General features: G+C 51.7%; 1 protein-coding gene across 1 annotated transcript; it reads left to right on the forward strand.

Annotated features, from left to right (window-relative positions):
* The first annotated feature begins 4,070 nt into the window (after window positions 1–4,070).
* On the forward strand, window positions 4,071–4,604 carry LOC119097455 (uncharacterized). Its single transcript, XM_037220486.1, has one exon. It carries the CDS (start codon window positions 4,071–4,073, stop codon window positions 4,602–4,604), a length of 534 nt encoding a protein of 177 aa, XP_037076381.1.
* The last annotated feature ends 14,808 nt before the right edge of the window (window positions 4,605–19,412 follow it).

Consider the following 19,412-nt stretch of genomic DNA (forward strand, 5'->3'; position numbering starts at 1 on the left):
CAATGGAGATAGCGGACCCATTCCTCCTGAACAAAATGTCAGTCGGGTGTACCCACTCGGAGTTACCAGTAGGGCCGATGCTAGGCGCAAAGTGAACTCTTTACGTTTCGGCCGCCAGTATGATTTGTTCATTTCAAACGTGTCCACGTAGTTTTCATCGCTGTAACGACTGGTGGACATCATTCAAAGCTGTTTAAAAACGGCATCTGAAATATTTTAGCCCCGGTTAGCTTTTCACGGACAGCACCACGGCCTATTGGGCACATAGCCAGAGCGTGCGCTAAGGCCTACGCAATACCCACACGCCTTCGAACGTGAAACGCGGTGCGTCTACGACTAAATGTGTTTACCATGAAATGTATGTTTACCTGAAAAATTAAGTCCAACGATTGCATATGACACATGGAAAAACGGTACTCATCCCAACAAGCACACAATAGAACAGGAGTTACCAATAGGGCCGGTGATAGGCTTAAAACACAGCTCTTTACGCATCGGCCGCCAGCATGGTCTGTCCAAATCAAACGCTTTCTTAAAATGCTGTTGTTGATAGTCGCATCGATTAAAAGTTAATTGGCATGTTTGAAATGGGTGTATAGGGCTGACGGCCGAAAGGCAAACACTACGATTACGCCCATCAACGGCCACACTATTGGCTCGAAGCGGACTCACCTACAAGGCATTTTGTTCAGAAATAATTTCAAACACCGTGCAGTCGTTTCCAAATGCAGCAAAGTAACGTCACGCATTGAAATTGGAGAGTTCAGAGCAGACGGCCGGAAGGTAAATTGAAGAGTTGGGCTGCAGTTGTATACAAGGTCTGGCGTTGGCACCCGAAACAGACGGAGGAACGTCTCAGAAAGCAAATGTGCTTATAGTCATATTGTAGTCGATTATTCCCATCCATTGCCATAACTTTAATGTACTACATACATTCTCAGAGTGTCTAATGGTGAGCGTGCCATAAGACTCACGGAACCCGCGTTTCAATTCTAGGAGAAACCATTGCCGTCTAAATCGTATCAAAATGGTGTCCACCAGTGGTTGCACCGATGGACACGATTTTGGAATGTTTGTTAAAGACCGATAATGCTGGTAGACGAAAACGTTGAGTCAGGTCATGCGTTTTTCCGGCCACATTAGCAACTCAATGTGGACATGCCTGAATGCGGTTTGTTCATGGATCACTTGGACCTCCTTGCAGTAGGTTTCTTGAGGAAGCCTGCTGGGAAAGGTGGTTTTCCGCCATAATCAGGTTCCCTAGTGATACGAAACGAGACCGTAACTCAAGCCACGTGACGTCTTGAGCAGTAGGCAAAACGCAGCTTTTTTTATTCATTTATTTTTCAAATAGCATAAGAATGTAAACCACGAGTACGTAGGTAGATGCGCGCACAAAACGTATCCCACTGGAAGTTTTCAACGGATGACCGATACATTCGTCCCAGTGACGTCATCCGTGGGATGCAGGAGATGTGTTATTGCGAACACACGCTTGGTTTTCAATGCTTTTATCATAAGCGGCTGGTGCATCCTTGTGATCTTGTGAGAAGTAAAAAAAGGTCCATTTTTCACCTTACTACCAGTGACGTCATGAGCAGCACAAAACTTGTCGTTGGGATGATTTACCCATCCTGGCAGCGACGTTCCGTCAGCTGGTTAGCCGGGCCTCATTACAGACCTAAGCGGACGCTCCTCCCTCCGCAAACATTGTCGGCCGGAAGGTAAAGAACACCACTTCCCTGCCTGATGATGACAAGGTCTGTCAGCACATCATCTTGGTAGGTACAGAGATACAGGGTATATTACAACATATAATGACTGGTTCAATACGGCGCACCTAGATCGGCTTAATATGAGTGTCTCAACACCAAAAATGTAAACCAAACATTCGCCACTCACCCTTTTGCCGCGGGAGCACGAAACTGAGACAGTCCTGCGATTGGAGAGGCAAAAATAGTTTTATGCGTATCGGAGCACCATATCATAGTTTTCCTTTACCGTTCCATAGCGAATACCTTCACCTTCAGAAAATAGTGCTCTCTTCCCTCCCCCTCTCTCTCTCGGCAGCCTGGGCCGCGGGAGGGGAGGGGCGACCCCTGTCGTTGTTCGCTAAGCATGTAGCCCGAACTCGGCTGCCCGGTCCAACCAACGAGCCACGTCGCACCCTCGGTATCTCGGTATCGTCGGTAGATACCTATTACCCCGCGTCGGAGCCGCGGCGAAATATTGGCTGGGTCGGTTTAATCACTTCATTTCTGTGGTCCCACCGTAATCTAGCAGTCCAATGTTTACAGGGGGCCGGCGCCAGCCAGACCTATGCGCGTCATGTAAATGAATGCGGTCGCCGAAAAGCTGCTGGTGAACGTTGAGCAGCGTGTACATGTTTTGTGTTTTCTCTACAGTTCCGAGTAGCGTCCCTGAGCCATAACGCAGCCCATCTTGCCCAGCTCACACTGTCAAACTCATATCTTGCAGGACCCCGTTTTCCCTGGCTTGCTACGACCTCTGCTGGTTTAGCACCCATGAGCATTGAACTGTGGAGTTCTATTCAATGATCTTTTGAAATATACATTCGTACAAAGTGGCCCAGCATTTTTATACTATTTGTAAAATACTTCAGAAAGGCTAGCTATTTTACCATTTTCCTGCGACCCCACAACACATGCCGATTCATTATCATGCGCTTTGAAAGGGATCATGGAGTGCGAGAAACTGAGAGACTTGGCGCAGAACTTCACTGAGCGACAGAAGCCCCACGAGGGAGCAGGACCACACACCGCACTCAACCAGAACACCAACTGAACTGGGAAAACGTCCACCTGCATATCGCACGATCAGAGGCCTGAATTATCTCCCAAACGATCAGCACAAAGGTACATGGAAGCGTTCAGGAGCCGCTGTGACGTCATCTAATCTTACCATGACATGACGAGCGTCGGTGGGTATGTCCAGTGTACGTATGCTTGAGCACGTATGTGGATGTCTTTTTCCTGCGCCATTGCTTCTGGGTTTTTTTATAGTGCTGACGGAACATGACGAGCCATCGGGCCGATGGAAGGTTTTAAAATAAATGCTGAGGTTAACACTGGATAAAGGCTACAGAAATCCGTTATCCGCCCATTTGCTTTTTTCAAGCACTCGGCTCTAGGTTGTAAAAAGTATATATATATATATATATATATATATATATATATATATAGCAAATTTATAGTCTATTTTCCTACTGAGCACCCCGCACAGAGCAAAGGACCGCCAGCCACGTGCAGTTACCTTCCTCGTGCAGGGATACTCGTCAGTCTTCAAACATTTCGGTTGTCGAATTTTTTGGCTCATTCGTCAAAGATGAAATAAAATCCCGCGTTTCAAATTGGCAATATTTTGCCGATAATTTGTCATGACCAATTGCTTCCGGAAATTCAACGCACAAAACTCCGAGAAATGGAGTAACGTAGTGACGGCCTGAATTTTAAAAAAGTAGCGACCGTAAGAGTAAAGAAATCTGCTCGATCCACTTCATTTTAGCGATGTCGTTGGAGTGCGGCTAGATCTTTCAATGTCCTCGGGTCTCAAGAGCATTTTGATAGCTTTGTGAAAATATCAATCTGGCGCACTATTGACGTTATCCCGGCGTAAATAGCGGATTAGCGTACTCGCGGTGAATGTGTATAGGGGCCTTCACATTTTTGCTGTAGCCAGGCTGAAAAGCAGTTCCATTGCGTGACAGAGTGACCGAGCAATGGACAGTGACCACATCTGCTCAAATGCTTGAAATATTTTCACCGCATACCATATGAGGCGAGGCATGTTAACTGTATTCGAGAAAAGCCAAGCACGCTGATGTAACTAGCCCTAGTATGGAGCTGCTACCAACTACCACTGGGAATTCAGTGATCTATGCCACCGCAGACCCCATCGCCACGTTGCATAAACAAATACTGGAGCGGCCGACAAGTGGTATGAGGCGGGCCGGTCGTCAGTACGAGCGTGGAGCGCACGTCGGAGGGTAGCGCGGCGCGACATCAGGCCGAGGCGCAGTCTTCCTCTTACTGGACGGCCGCTCAACCACGATGGCCTGTCGAATAACGCGCTGCTGCGGCTGCCTGGGCCTTCGCCAGGGGTCTCTGGCCATCGCCATCACCCTGCTTGTGCTGACCACCTTAGAGCTGATAGGATTCATCGTGGTGCTGTCACTGGGCGAAGACGCGTTTCGTGACATTGTTGATCCTGAGCAGCGGATGCAGGTCGTCACCGTTGTGCGCATCGTGAGCAGTATTGGTCTCGTGCTGTCGCTGGCGTCGCTGGCTCTGCACGTCACGCTGGTGTACGGGGTGCGCCAGGAACGACACAGATTGATCCTACCCTGGCTCATAGGCATCGGCATCATTCTCGGCCTGAGCTCTCTCGCTCAGGTCCTTGATTTCATCGACGCGGCCGTCGTCGGCGAGAAATGGACCATCGTCGTCGCTACTCTTCTGCTGGGCTTGTACGGCGTCGCGTGGTACTGGTTCGCCGTGGTGCTCACCCACTACCAGACACTGAAGGCGGCGCACCAACAGTTCAGCTCCCATCGCTTGGAAACTGAAGAGAGCCCCATGGCGTAGAAACGTGTCTTGAATGCGGCTTGGACGCGTTTTGACTGACGAATGAGTGATGCGCAGCGCAGGCATGCTACGGTGCTTACCAGTGCTCACTCAGTGCTCATCGGCGCGCGCGTGTGTGTAGGGGGAGGGGAGGGGAGCACTGCCACCGAACGTGGCACTGCTCGGCGAAGCACTCATCACGGACGGAGAATAACTCGCAGCCGAGCGTGAAGTCCGAAACTCTCAGAAAACCGCGAGACTCGTCTCGGACTGGGCACGAACCGGCGGCCGGAGCGCGCACCGCTGACCGCCCGCGCGCCCGGCTCAGCATCTGGACGACGGCGGGCAAAGTTCGCGGAGGCCCGGCGGTGGACCTTTGGGCGGACTGGCGTCAGACGGCGCGCTGGCTGCCGCGAGGCGCGCGGCGCAGAAGCGTCACACGTGTGAACCGTGCGCGGGTGTCGCGACTGAAGGGGTGAAGGTGCTTGGGAGCGGCGCGGACCCAAGCTCAGCTATGAGGGAGAGTGACCCAGTGTTCCGAGGGATTCGGCACTGCTTGGCCACTGGATTACTTGGTCGCGCTGTGTATTGAAAGAGGGAAGTAACGGCAGATGCCACAGATGCGTCGGTAGGCGGCAGAGTGCGGCCATGTTTGTGCCAGTGATCTATAACCGTTTCCTGTTGTCGGTGGTAAGCATTTTTAGAGGATCTGCTAATAATCATGACGCGAATTTGTCAAAGTAAGGTTGACTTGCCCAGTCGGCAGTTGGCGAGGTCATCAGGGAAATATTCACACCAAGCATCACATAGCTTTTTGTCAGCCTTCGAGTTCCTGGGTGTTTATAGAAGTTCGGTGTGGGACATGCTAAAGCACTTGGAGTAACGTGGCATCACTCTACCAATAAACACACCGAGAAGTGCCCAAACATCGTGAAAACGGCGTCATAAATGTTAGTGCGTGCATTAAAGCTGGAGTTGTGAAAATAGAACAGGCCAGAAGACAATATCAGTAAAAGTAACGTGTACATAATTCCTGTAAACTAGCAACGTTACCGAAAGCAACACGGAAAGTATCCATGATGACCAAAGATAAAACGGCATATAATACAACGTTAACACCGGTTATCAAAGGGCCATTAAGTGCTGAATAACCCTCTAAACAGTGTGATGAACGATGGAGCCTTATTTACTGAAGTGGGGTCTGACATGCCTGTATATATTATACGCTGCAACAACAACGCACCAATTCATATTACGTTGGATACAACAATTAAAGTCTTGTGATCCTAGTTTTCGGGCACTGTAAGTTCAAAGTTCTTGTGCTGACAGCCATCGGCCTTCACCAGGAGGTCGCGATCGTGAGCATAGCTTCAAACGAGCATTAACAATATCACATATGTCTGCTTAATGACGTCATTTAACCAGCACCCTCTGGACTATTGGATGACGATACCGTCACCATGCGAGTGAGGAATTCATAACTCACATTGCGTCACGATTGCAACGCACGTTTCCGATGGGGGTGACTGCGTATGTTCCCGATGGGGGTGACTGCGTATGTTTCCGATGGGGGTGAATGCGTATCTGGCCACCTCACCACCAATCATCTTAGTTGGAATGAATGCAGAGAAACACCAATGCCAACAGGCAAGTGAGCCTGTACTGTAGCAGGATAAGTGACAAGAGGAGCCATAATTCGCAATCATTGTTGAAAAGGCCGCGTGGAGGAAGAATACTCTGGGCGTCCCGCAAGCGTCGCGTGTTGCAGCTCTCACCCTGCCCTTCTCGATGAATTACGAGCACCGTATCGGCAGGATGATGAGAACCCCGCATACTTCAGCTACGTTTTTTGGAGAACATGCGAGGTATAATCAAGCAAGGAGTTGACGAGGGAGATTAAAGGCCATCTAACGGCCGGGCTAATTGCCAAAGTTCGCCGGTCAATTGGCCCCATCGACCCGGATGTGCCAGAAAACAGGACGAAGAGGGTTCGCGCGCATACGCCTAGCGGGCAGCTGTAGACCTGAATCGGCCATTGACAGACAAAATGAAACACACTTGGTTAACCCTATACATGCAGCATAACTGCAGTATGAAAAACTTTAATTTAATGCACAATTCTAGCCTTTGTTATTGGACTTTGTTCTAGCACTGTGGGCATTTGTGTTTTGCAACCGTAGTTTGGAAACCGTCTTAGTTAAAAATGTCCATAGAACCCATACAGACATTTCAAGACGATATTTCAAGAGCAAGGACGAGGCTCTGGGTAAACACTGCGTTCTTTGCCGTGAACACGCGCGGGATGTACTTTAGTTTAACTTTCTCGCCCGTTTGAGCACATTACTCGAGCACACCAGCCATTGCACGGGCCCCATCCTGAGAAAATAAAGAGGTCCTCAAATAAAAAAGAAATAATCCAATGGCGGCCAGCTGGCTGGGGTCATGTCCTCTGGACTGTGAACGGGCAGACATGATCTGCTTTCAGACTTGGTTTTCAGACAATTAGCGTTATCGTTGGAGCTAAGCCTCCTCCGAGATTGGATGTTGGATGCACCCTCGGCCGGCACGTTTAAGCTTACCACGTAAAGGTGGTGGCAGCGAGTGGACGTCATTAAGCTTATTCAGATGTGGCTTAGGTAAGAGTTAGGTAAAGTCGAAGCCCATACAAGCGTGATTGGAACGAGAAAATCGCTGAGATAGTAATGTCGCAGAAATGCTTTTTAGGGAGAGGCTGTTTAGGCGTATGTTTAAAGATTTTAGTTCGTTCATGTAACTATTCGTTTGAAATAGTAAATTCCTGTCATTTTATCCACTAATGAGTTGCCCCTCGTTAATCAATCTAAAATGGACCGATAACAGATCTAGGTGACCGTTATTGTACTTTCATTATGATGCACTGAATGACAGCCGAGATGTTTTTGGTACGCTATGGGGCCTGCACCCTCCCCTGTTCTAGCATTCGGCTCACAACAGCTGTTAAAGATTTTCGGATGTAATCCGGGTTTTCATGAGGCTTTTTGTAGTTAATTTAGCGATGGTGTACGTGTCATCTGTATCATCAAGAACTTTTTAGTTATTGCCCGCTAGTGTAATGGGTGGTTTCTCCGGACCTCTGAGATTGCCAGGGCTTGGCGACTTGCCCGCCGAGAGTGTTCTGAGATAGTGATAATAAGAGCGCGCGGGCAGGCACGTGGCCAGAATTTCTTCCGAGGATGTCGAGCTTTCCAACTTCCCGCCAATTTGGACCAACTTTCTGCGCAATGGTTCAGTATGTAGTATAAGCGTTTTGGATTAGGAAGGGCATAGCTCCCATGACACCCAGGCTAAATGTTGGTGTATAACCTACGTTGCACCTACGTACTTGATTGCTTGGCGGCAAGTTATGTTCCAGAGGAACGAACGCAACTTCTGTCAAGAAATAACAACGAAATAAATAAATAGTTAACAAAGTGCGCCATAGACACACACGCGCATGCCTGCATCGTATGCGCACCTGCTTGTGTCTACAGCTGTTCCACTGCACTAACGTCTAGGGGTAAACGTCATCCGGGTTTTACTGGCATGCGGAACAAATTACCACCCATCTGGTCATACAAGACCAGCTGACTATCATTATGAATCAGTGCACCGCGTGGCCTGTGTGTGGAATAGTCGACATTTGAAAGCATTGCTCTGACGCTTAAAAGAGAGCTTCTGCTCATCACGTGTACAGTACAGCACTGTCAGCAGCTGCCGACGAGTGGGCCCAGCCGTACCCCAATGTTTACGTGAGCCCTGTCATTCCTCTCTGGCCTGGCACCGACTGCTTGGTTGCGCAAAATCCTGTTCTTGCACGGGATGGCCATTTTTATAAACAGAAGCCAGTGCAAAATTATTCGCCAATATCCTGCAGATGGAGTATGCAGCCGTTGCGAGCAGCCTGAACTGATTAATACGGTGCCTCCGCCAAACTGTTAATGGGGATGGGGGTGGAGGTTGGGAGCGATTACCGAAGGCGTATACAGAGTTCAAGTCTCTGGTTTTTTTTTGCCTGGCTTTAGACACGGCACAGCATACGTGGTAGCTTTTGAAAGCCGCAATCCGCGGAGTGTCTGGGTTTACCATCCATGGCGTACTTACAGAAATCATGGCTGTCGCTGCGTGCCTCTATTTAGTTAAGGGTCGAGCGCAACACGACCGCCTCGCCCGGCCAGGTCAAACGGGGACCTTTCAAGCTGCAGACTATCAATAGCCACACAACCCGAACCGTCGCACATCCGTCACACCACACGTCACGCGCGGACAACCGACGCTGAGGACGCTGCGCCTCCCCATAGCTCCAAATGAGGCGCGTGACTTTGCAGTTCCGGGTGTCGTGATGCACGCCTGAGTCTCGTGCCTGGTGACCAGCCACGTGACGTCACGACGTGACGGCGCCGGAAACCGACGCTGGGCCGTCCAGCGCCCCAGCTCGGCTGGTCACGGCTCGGGAAGAATGGTGTCACTCGGTCGACTTCACTGAGCAGCGCGTGCTCTCCTCGGTATGGCGCTGCATCTCCGGAAACCGGAGGCTGAGAAACCGGCACCGAGCGGTACGGTGAAACAAACGTCAGACCAAATCATCCAGCATGGCAGTTCGCCGATCTTTGCCCCATCATTATTGCGCTTGAAAATTCCTTGTGACGGAGAGCGCTCCATCCAATGGCTCGCTTAGCTCGAGCGCCTGACATCCGGCCCACCCACCCACGGCGGGATGGGCTCAAGTCGCCTTAGGTGCTCACTATTTTTTCCTGACTGGGATGGTCTTGGGCCGGTGGCAGCAGTTGCATTAAAAGTCAGGCGACATCAGAAAGCTGAACGGACAGCGAAGGACATTTCGGCAAGTTAAAGGAACGGCTCTACATTTGTATGGGATTTGGAACAGGAGGTCGTTGGAGATCGTTCTATTTCTAGAGATATATTCTATCTAGAGATCGATCGCCATCTTGGAGATCGTTCTATGCAGTTCACAGGCCTGCCCCTCTTAAGATCTAAGCCCCTCTAGTTTCTGAGCCAAATTCCAGCAAAAAAGATGTAGAAACGATTTCGTGCAGACAATTTTAAGATCGTCAAGCCATAATAACGTAATTATTTTCCCGACATTTCATTGGTCATGCGGTAATCAAGGCCGAAACAAATATAATTGCCGAGTTGTTCATATTCGGCGTTCGTAAGCACGATTTACAGATGCAATGACCGTCAACTGACTCATTCAATGCTGTGCAAGTTGCTATGATGTAATCAAACAATTGCCTATTGAGGAGCACATTTACCCAATAGAGCAGATGTGCTGTCTAGAGCGGTCTTCTCCGCATAAAAACGCACAAATAGTAATGATTGAACTTATTTCATCATATCAGATGCTTGTTTTAATGTGTTCAGATATGAAACATTCCCTTCCAGCGTCCTCTGTCAAATTTTGCCGTTGACCAGGAAATGCACGATCAGATGGGGAATTTTCAGGGCTCAGGCAAGAAGTGGGTAGTGCTTAGCGCGGGCGCTGATCTGAGAAATTCATCCGATCAAAAGCGCCGCTCTAAATACAAAAAAGTTAGCGAGCTTTGAGGTTTGAGGGCTTCATATACCACTCCTTACATCTTAGTCTGATGTTATGAAGCAACAGATCATTGTTCTAAGCAAGAGTGTATTGGCTAAACGGTGAGAAAATATTCATCCTGTACGGTCTGGCTCGGCTCTGTCCGACAGTCATCTTCAATAGAAGGCAATAGCTTCGACCGACTGAACACAGCTTCGTGTCATGCGATATCAAGCAAGATCAGATCGCGTAATTCTATCTTCATTGATCGCTCTCAGAGAAAGACTAAGCAGTACCGTTAAGCAGAAGCCGGAAAGAGAGAGAGAGAGAGAGAGAGAGAGAGAGAGAGAGAGAGAGAGAGAGAGAGAGAGAGAGAGAGAGAGAGAGAGAGAGAGAGAGGGAGGGAGAGAGAGAGAGTACCCAATCATGCGTTCTCTGCCGACGGTGGAGTGGCAAGAGGTTACGCTCACGTATTCGATTGCTGGTAAGGGGACTGAGAAGAAATCTCCTCATTAGTCATTCAACCTCCTTGGATATCATTAGTATGCCCGCGCTAATGAAAGCACCGGCAAGGTCTTTCAGTTCACATAACGACGCAGTGGCGAGCTGCTCGGGCTCTGTAGATGACGCGTGTTAAGGATGGTAGTGAATGTATATGTCTAGCACGCATCCGAGAAACGGCACGTGGCCCTGGGCTCTGTAGATGACGCGTGTTAAGGATGGTAGTGAATGTATATGTCTAGCACGCATCCGAGAAACGGCACGTGACCCCGACGTGGGCACGTCCGCTAAATACGTCTGTTAGGCGAGGCGTCTGTCGAGCGTACATTTCTTATAGTATGTACATATGTGAATGCGATGCCCTGACAGGGGGCAAAGGCAGGAGGAGTCCAGTGGACGCATGTCTCTCTTAGGTCCCGAAGGGCTACCTTATGTCGTTTTCAGCGACCAGAAAAAAGAGCCGGACCCCAAGTGGCAATCAGAGGGCCTTTTGCACCGATCGAGGGCCCGGGGTAATGCTGATCTCCATGTCGGTCCGATACTACGGACACCGGATAGTCGGCGCCATGTTAGGCTGGCCCCGAGGACCTATACCCCATAGGGGATAAAGTCGGGACCCGCGGTTTACATCGATTGGGGCCCCTAAAATAATGAAAAGCTGATTGTGATGATCAGCGATCCATACTGCCCCCCATAGATCCCGTGTTGGCAAGACAACCCGAGTCGACGAGGAGCACGTTTGCTGGACAGGATCCCCGAATGTGAGAAGGCCTCTTGTACAGCGTCCCAACGCTTCCGAAATCTCTCACCATTAATTCGCAGCTAACAAATTCAACAGTTGCAGCAACACCAAAAAAATTGATTCCACTATGCCATGGTCCGTTATATTGATTTTGCTATGGATGGATTGCGTTTTATCTGAGAGTGCTGATATTGTGCTGCTTTTCTCTCAAGCGGTCAAAAGCAGTGGCTTGGTTAGGCATGGGTCACCTGGGTTAGCCCCATGCTACGAAACTTCTCAGTTTAACCTCCCGAACTTTTGCAAGCAATATGGCGTGAGGGTACACCGCATACACGCGTTCGGGTGGGGTGTGGTGGGGGGGGGGGGGGGGGGTTAATTTCACTCCTTCCTTTCGAAGGGGTTTCTAGAATAATCCCGAAAGACGCGATGTTGCCGCGTTAACCTTTGCACAGCTGGATGAAATTGAATAGTGAATCTTTGCCATACAAATGTCGTGTCTTGGAGGTTATTTTCGGGTCTTGGAGGTTGTGCAGGATGGCCAACACGTTCTGAAAGTTGTAGAGGGGGTGGGGTGGGAGGCGTCCCCCGGGTCTTCCAGAGTGCAGCCCGTTTGCGAGTGGCTGTTTTTAAGTTAGATCACCGTGCGATGTCACGTGGCCTGTATTTGAAAATGAAACTGCATTGGTGAAATTTTTCACCTTGACGAAGTAAAGGGTATAACATATGAAGAAATATTCATGTCTTCCAGAACAACTTTTTCATTTTCCTCGAGGAAAGGCCAAAGTTGTGTAGAATGCCATACTGGTGCCTAGAATTGCAACAAGAGGTTTGTTGCGATTGAAACTGTGTTGTTTGAAATTTGAGTTCCCTTCTTGAAATCCAGTTCATGATCAAAACAATGTTTCGATGAAGGCATGCTGCCGAAATATAAACCCATCTCTATCTCCATTCTACTAGTTCTGCTCCGAGGAATAAGGCCATCGCTACTGTCTTATCTACGCGAATAATGTTCCTCGCAAATGCACGAGCAGCTTACGTTGACGCACACGGAAAGGTCACCCATCTCATTCTCCCACGCCCGCGCGACCTCTGTCGGAGTTGGTTGCTCGTCGACCTATCGAGCGCGGCGTCCGCGGCGTCCGCGGCGAACGCGGCGCGGTGGCGTTGGCGGCGCAGTGGCCGGCGGATGGTCGCAGCGGACAGGCGGCGCGGCGCTGCTTCTCACCATGGCCGGCATGACGGTGGTGCCCCACCGGGCCGACCGCATCCTAGGCTGCGGCGTGCTGCTCTCGGGTGCCGTCCTCCTGGGCATTGGTGAGTGTCGGTCGGAGGCACGCACCGGGGCCATCTAGGCGACGGGAGCGGTCCTCCCGGGTACTGGTGAGTGTTCGGTGGGAGGCACGCACCGGGGTCAGCTAGGCGACAGAGCCGTCCTCCTGGGTACTGGTGGGTGTTCGGTGGGAGGCACGCACCGGGGTCAGCCAGGCGACGGAGCCGTCCTCCTGGGTGCTGGTGAGTGTTCGGTTGGAGGCACGCTAGAAGGGGTCAGCTAAGCGACGGGGCCGTCCTCCTGGGTATTGGTGAGTGTTCAATCGGAGGCACGCACCCGGGCCGGCTAGGCGACGGGAGCCGTCCTCCTGGATATTGGTGGGTGTTAGGTCAAAGGCACGCTAGAAGGGGTCACCTAGGCGATGGGGTCTGTCCTCCTGGGTAAATATGGATGTTCGGTTAAGAGCACACTCAGACGTCACTCAGGTAACCGGCGGCATCTTGCGTGGTGCAGATGGGTGTTCGGTTAACGATACGAACGCCACTCATGTGAGGGCTGCGTCCTGCTGGTCATGGATGATTACGTACGAAGGCAGGTGTGATTGTCTAAGAAGAGCGGCGGCAATGCACTCACAGAGCAGTGACACTGCCTCTCCACGCTCCACCGGCTGGCGGTCAAACGATGGACGGATAGACGGAGGCGCCGTTCGACGACTTCTCCCCGTCTGAAACGAGTGGAGCGTTGGACCCATCTTGCCCATATTACCCACGGTCTTATCCCTGGGTATTCTTGTGCGTCTCGTCCTCCTTGCCACCAAATGTACGGCACTGAAAGGCACACGCCAGGACCACGTCAACTTACACTTCATAGGGCTAAAGCAGTGCGCTGGATACAGCTAGTGTCGTTTTCGCAGCGCTGGCGCAAACACATACGCAGTCATAGGCAATCTAGGATTGTTCTGTTAGCCCGCCGCAGGCCCTCGCAACATTTTCAGTGTCGCAAAAGAAAATGGCCTATTAGCCATCCTCTGCTTTTTTGGCGTGTGCTTGAGATTTTTCACCGTAACCTTAAAGTCACTTACACATAAGCTTATCACGCATTTGGTAAGCAGGGACACGTGCCCCATTGGCTTACTATGTGTGTACATCCCTGGTAGGAAGACTTACACCTACCACTACACGGACGTAACAGTGTGCTACAGCGCACCGTGGTCCCCTGACAGGAAGCGGGCAAAAAGAAACATATTGCCGATGATGACGAAGTTGGGGTGAACGAGATGCCTACAAATGCCGTCCCCACCGCAGGTCCCGGAGTTGTTCATCGTGAATACCAGCAACGTTAGTTGTGTGTTACTAAGTGGCGTCAGTGATAGCGAACAGACTTAGGAACGTCGCCAGTAGTGTGGCCTGCGTGGCGGCATACCCTGGCCTTTTACACGTGGACTCACACCTCGGAAAGACATCGAGCTGATCAGGTGCTGCGTCCAGTGCAGCGCCGTGGACTCAGCGCTGCCTACAATGGCGCGACTGCACCTCCTCGTCGATTCGTCTGGCCGACCTGAGGCGGCCTCTGCACATGAGCGCGTGTGTGCCGCTCCACAGCGTCGACTGACGACGGGACCGACCCGCCACGCTGAGTCGGGGCCGCCAGGCGGACTCCATGCGGTGTGCGCTCTGGACCGCCGCCGCTTGACGCTCGGGTGGTGCCGGCGGAATCTTCGGTTGCTGTCGCTTCCGTTTCGGACTCAGTAGGCTATAGGTTGGTGTAGGCTGCCGTGCAGTTAAGCCCAGCGGGCGTTGGCGTCACAGGCTCTTGAAGGGCGGAGGGGAGGTGGTGTGCGTTTGGTTGTGAAGTGCGTCGCGGAAACAACCGCTGCACATGGCAGCTGCCGAGCGTTCCGGGCAGTCCATGTGCGGGAACGCAACAAAGACATACTCGCCCTCTACAGACCTGGTCGCTCTTCTGATGCTAGGATTCTGAGCTCCAGGCGGCGGCAGATGCGAGCGTGACAATGGAGGCAGACTCGAGAGGAGAGGGGGGGGGGGGGGCGTCAGGACAGCTGGGGGGGGGGAAGACCTGGGGACGGTGAGCGGCAAACGTGGAGCGGTTGAGGGCCGTGACGTAGGCAGTCCGGACGGCGTTGAGGTCAAGATACCCGCCGCCCGACAAGCGCCGACCTCGCGCCGGATATTCCGCAGCCGACGACGGAGGAGCGCGCCGTGTGCGCCACTGGGCTCCCAGCTGGAGCCCTAGCAAGGCCGTGAACCGCTGGGCTCCCAGCTGGAGCCTTAGCCGGGCCATGGACCGCTGGGCTCTCAGCTGGAGCCTTAACCAGGCCATGGACCGCTAGGCTCCCAGCAGGAGCATTATCCGGGCCATGGACCGCTGGGCTTCCTGCTGGAGCCTTAGCCAGGTCATGAATTGCTGGGCTCCAAACTGGAGCATAAGCCTGGCCACGAATCGCTGGGTTACCAACGTTGACGCCGGAGAGGTGCCGAACATCATTCACCGTACGAAGCTGATGGAGACCGCCCACCGGAGTGACTTTAAACAGAAAACGCGACACCGCAACACACTTCTGTGTCCTCTTCACCCGGCGCCGCATTCTAACTTTTGGTCCATACGTATATGAGTTGACGACATGGAGGAGAGCAAGGAGCGGGGTGTAATAAGGGTATGGACCTCGATGATAATTTTGATGTGATTTAAAGGACATCGCCAGAGTTCCATTAGTTGAGCCGGATATCTACCACAGCTCAGACTAATCGCACCCTGGTCGCCGTTGGACGCTCTCTTAGTGGTAGGATTTCTAAAATGTGACAGTTGACTTGGCTGCAAATCGGAATGCCAGAAAAGGCAATCACCTAAGCATAATGCGGGCATAGATCTGTAAAACGTCGCATTGCGCTTGGGGCTTACCTTGACTTAGCTTGCGCGTTAAGCCTTGTTCTGGACCACCGACAAACCAGATTGGCTGGCCATCTGACCACCCGCAGGCATACGTCACCGTTCCGTTTGTATACACCTGTGGGCTGAACAGATGTGGGTGAGCAGGCATACTTGTTTCCATTTAATATTTGCCCAGTTTGAAATTACCGTGTTCGACGGTGACGTAGCCCCGCCATGCAGCCTCACACGCGTCTTATCTAACCTCTGGGACGTATAGCCTCCACGCGAGGTTGTCTGGTGCCATTTAGCCTGGCGTTTTCCTCTCAAACACCCGACCACGACGCACTGATAAGCTCGGTGTTCGCTCGTCCTGTGCTAGCCGGCTGCCGTCTTCAGGCACACGGCGGCATGTCTGTGTTTGTCGGATATCCTCCCTGTGTATTGAACGTGCCTGTGCAGAACGACAGGACACATGTGTGGCTCAGTTCGTTGTCGTTACACACCGAAGAATGACGGCATTGAGCAAAATCAACGACTTCGAAATAAAGCCTGCTCGTCGTCTGGCAATTTCCACGCGTTTGGAGTGCCTGCCGGTAACCAGATGTGTCGAGAGAGCGTTCGTGCACGTCCCCTCAGTTCTCCCCTCTGCGCACAGGCCTCATACTGGGGCTGGAGTTCCCGCGGTACGTCGTCTACCAGAAGATGAAGGAGTCGTGCGTGACGGGCGCCGACACGCAACACTACCGGGACTGGGTACGTGTGACGTCAGCGCCGACGCCGACCGCTGATGGCGACGTCGCAAGGGACCAGTCGCAGTCGCGCCCTGTTTGAGCTTGAATCCTGAGCTTGGGCTCCCCGCTCAACGGCTAAGACACATTACGGGTTCCATGGTGCGCAGTTGGCACGGAAAATTATATCTGGGGATACGGTGACGGGCGCTCAGGTATCACTGACTGGTATGACTGCTGACGTTAATGCAGTGCGCCAGATCGCACACAGATGTAACTTGATTTTAAGCCAGCGAGATGGAAAATCGCTAGCACCAAAGTTGTGGCAGGTTGGGCCTTGCAGGGATACCTAGACATGTTGCAACACACTTCTGCAAGAGAAGGTGTTGATGCAGGATCACTATTGCGAGAGCGCCACATTCCGTAATTTAGGAAAGTGCAGGCGCGCAGTAAACGATAAACAATTACTGTACAATAAATAACCAAAGCACTTCGCTCTTGCAGCTGGCTGGGTACAATTCAAGCACTCTTTCCATTGTCGTCATCTGGCCCCACCATCTGCATGACAAAACACCGGATGAAAAGGGACTCGGAAAGGTAAGGATGCTGAATATATATATACACCCTCGTTTCCCTTGGACCGACGAAGTCTTGCCAAGTGGTTGCCATACATTTTATTTTAAATTTTAGACAAGTGAATAGCCAACTGTTTATTGAGGGAGATCAAGACAAGTTACAAATTCCCCAGTGAGTTTATATTGGATGATCTAATGCTAACCATTGCGAATAAGATAATTCAGCTAATCAATTGCATCAGTCTGATAGTACGGAAATACAGTGCATCGATCAGATAGAGTGCGAAAGACACTGCAAGAGCGAACTTGCCCGATCCGCATGTGACAGCTGGAGGAGTTGCCTCAGCAGTGGCCTCCTGAGCTCGGTCAGCTGGAGGGATTACCTCAGCAGTGGCCTCCTAAGCTCGGTCAGTTGGAGGAGTCGCCTCAGCAGTGGCTGCCTGAGCCCAGTCAGCTGGAGGAGGTTCCTCGGCAGTGGCCCCTGAGCCCAGTCAACTGGAGGAGGTTCTTCGGCAGTGGCCTCCTGACATCGATCAGCTGGTCCTCATGGTCCCATCGCAGTACCCGGAGAGCATGGACCGTTGGAATGCATAGATACACATGCAGGATGCTGAACAATCGGGCGTGATAAACCGCCTTTTTAATCGAGCTGCCTTTGACAAGTGATGCTCTCGATCTATCACCACTTAGATCGAGCCACCACTTAGATCAACAGCTGTGCTGACTCCGCAGACGTCGGCCTCCCGGGCAGTACAGCCATGCTTTGCAATTGAACGGAGGCCGGAGAGCATGGGCGCGTGATGAATATGAGACGTTTGTAGCCGATTGAGGGGTCGAAAAAACTGCACGTCGTTTTAATTATCGTTAGAAGGATTAACAAAACACATTGTCGGTTACAACTGGTACACCCGCGCTGATGGTAGCACTAACAAGGGGTCTCAGTGCAATCAAAAAGCCAGTTAAGGCACTGCGTGTCACTTTGTTTTGAGAGCAGCGCCGCATGCAGAGTTTCTGTTCAGCGGCACAAAGTGGCTGCAGATGCTGAATTGATGCAGAACAGCGCATAAAACATTTCAACACGGACGCGCCTTCCGACATGACGACCCTTGGCGGCGGTGCTGACCGGGCCTGCCGACCCGCGTTGCCCGCAGGCGGCGGGGCCGTACGCGTTCGTCAGCGAGGCTCGCAAGGTGGACGTCCGGAGCACCGACGGCCTGCTGGCGTACCGCGTGTTCTCCCAGCACCGGTTCGACGAGGAGGAGACGCGTCGCCTCTGCCGCACCTGCCACGACCATGACGAGGTCAGGGACCGGGCGGGCTTGCGACGCCTCTGCCGCGACCATGACGAGGTCAGAGACAGGCAGGGGCGGATCCAGGATCTCGTCAAAGGGGGGAGGGGCACGCAACACTGTGGGGCCCTAGAGCTTGGGGCCCCTTTCCCCGAAATCCTCGCATTCCGACCATTCAGTTGAAAGATTCTTAGATATGCTATTTTGATTACGGGAACTCATCTTACCCTGCGCGGCCCTAGAAAACTAGGCGTGCTACGTATGCAAATACATAGAGCTTGTCCACTTTCTTCAGCTGATGGTAGATCTTGTCAGTTTGAAGCTAAATATTTTGGGAAAAGATGGCGAAATGCGCTCAAGTTGGCTGCTTAATACCACCAAAATCAAGCACGACCTTGATTCCTAGTTTATTTACGGCTAACCGCCTAGTCGATGTGATCAGTTGATGGCTGATGACTAACGCAGAATCTTTGTTTTGACCGTTATGAAGGAGTATACAATATCCTTGCATTTAAAATGCATTAAAAACGTTCTGCAGAAGCATAAGAAGCGTCAACAAATTCATCAATCAACACACCAACATGCACGACGTTGACTCGCGCAAAAATTATGCTCGAAAATTACGCGTAGAAAAATAATCGGGGGATATCTCACGGTCGCTTTAAAACCAAGGCGCCAAGGGAAATCTCCACCCTGTGATCTGGGACTTGTACACATAAAGTAATTTAGTAAGGCTCGTACGCACAAGCGGGCGAAACGCCCTGGCACTCGCAAGCACACGAGGGGCAAAATCCCTATGCCTTCATCGGAAGAGCTCACGACCAGTGCGAAGGGCCCATAGCGATTAGGAGCGTTCCGACCGATCAAGATTTGGGTCAGGGGTGGTGGCGATGTGATGGTTACAGCCATTGACTCTGGACCTGTTGGTCTGGGGTTTGAGCCCTGGCCACGCCATCACCGCATCCCACACTATACTTAATAAAGACATCCGTCTCGAAATGACCTTGGCGATCCCGCCCACGGCATAGGTCCTCCTATAATATGGGAAAGCCCTAGGTCAATAGGGATAGCACCTGAGCGATCGAGCGTGCCGCGGCAGGCCAACATGGAGGCTCCCGTCAACAGTGCAGGGTCCCCAGTGGAAGCGAGAAGACCTAAGACCAATATGGTGGGGTCCCTGAACGATCGGTAGTACCTTGGCAAGCCGACATATAGGGTCCAGCCGGAACACAGGTCCCTCTGAGCAAAGGGAAATAGCCCAAAACCAATGCACATGAATTA

Source organism: Pollicipes pollicipes, unplaced genomic scaffold (assembly GCF_011947565.3).
Source record: "Pollicipes pollicipes isolate AB1234 unplaced genomic scaffold, Ppol_2.1 Scaffold_4295;HRSCAF=5057_pilon_pilon_pilon, whole genome shotgun sequence".
Lineage (NCBI taxonomy): Eukaryota > Metazoa > Arthropoda > Thecostraca > Pollicipedomorpha > Pollicipedidae > Pollicipes > Pollicipes pollicipes.

Coding starts and splice junctions, on each gene's coding strand:
- LOC119097455 (XM_037220486.1), top strand. CDS start 4,071: ATGGCCTGTCGAATAACGCGCTGCTGCGGCTGCCTGGGCCTTCGCCAG.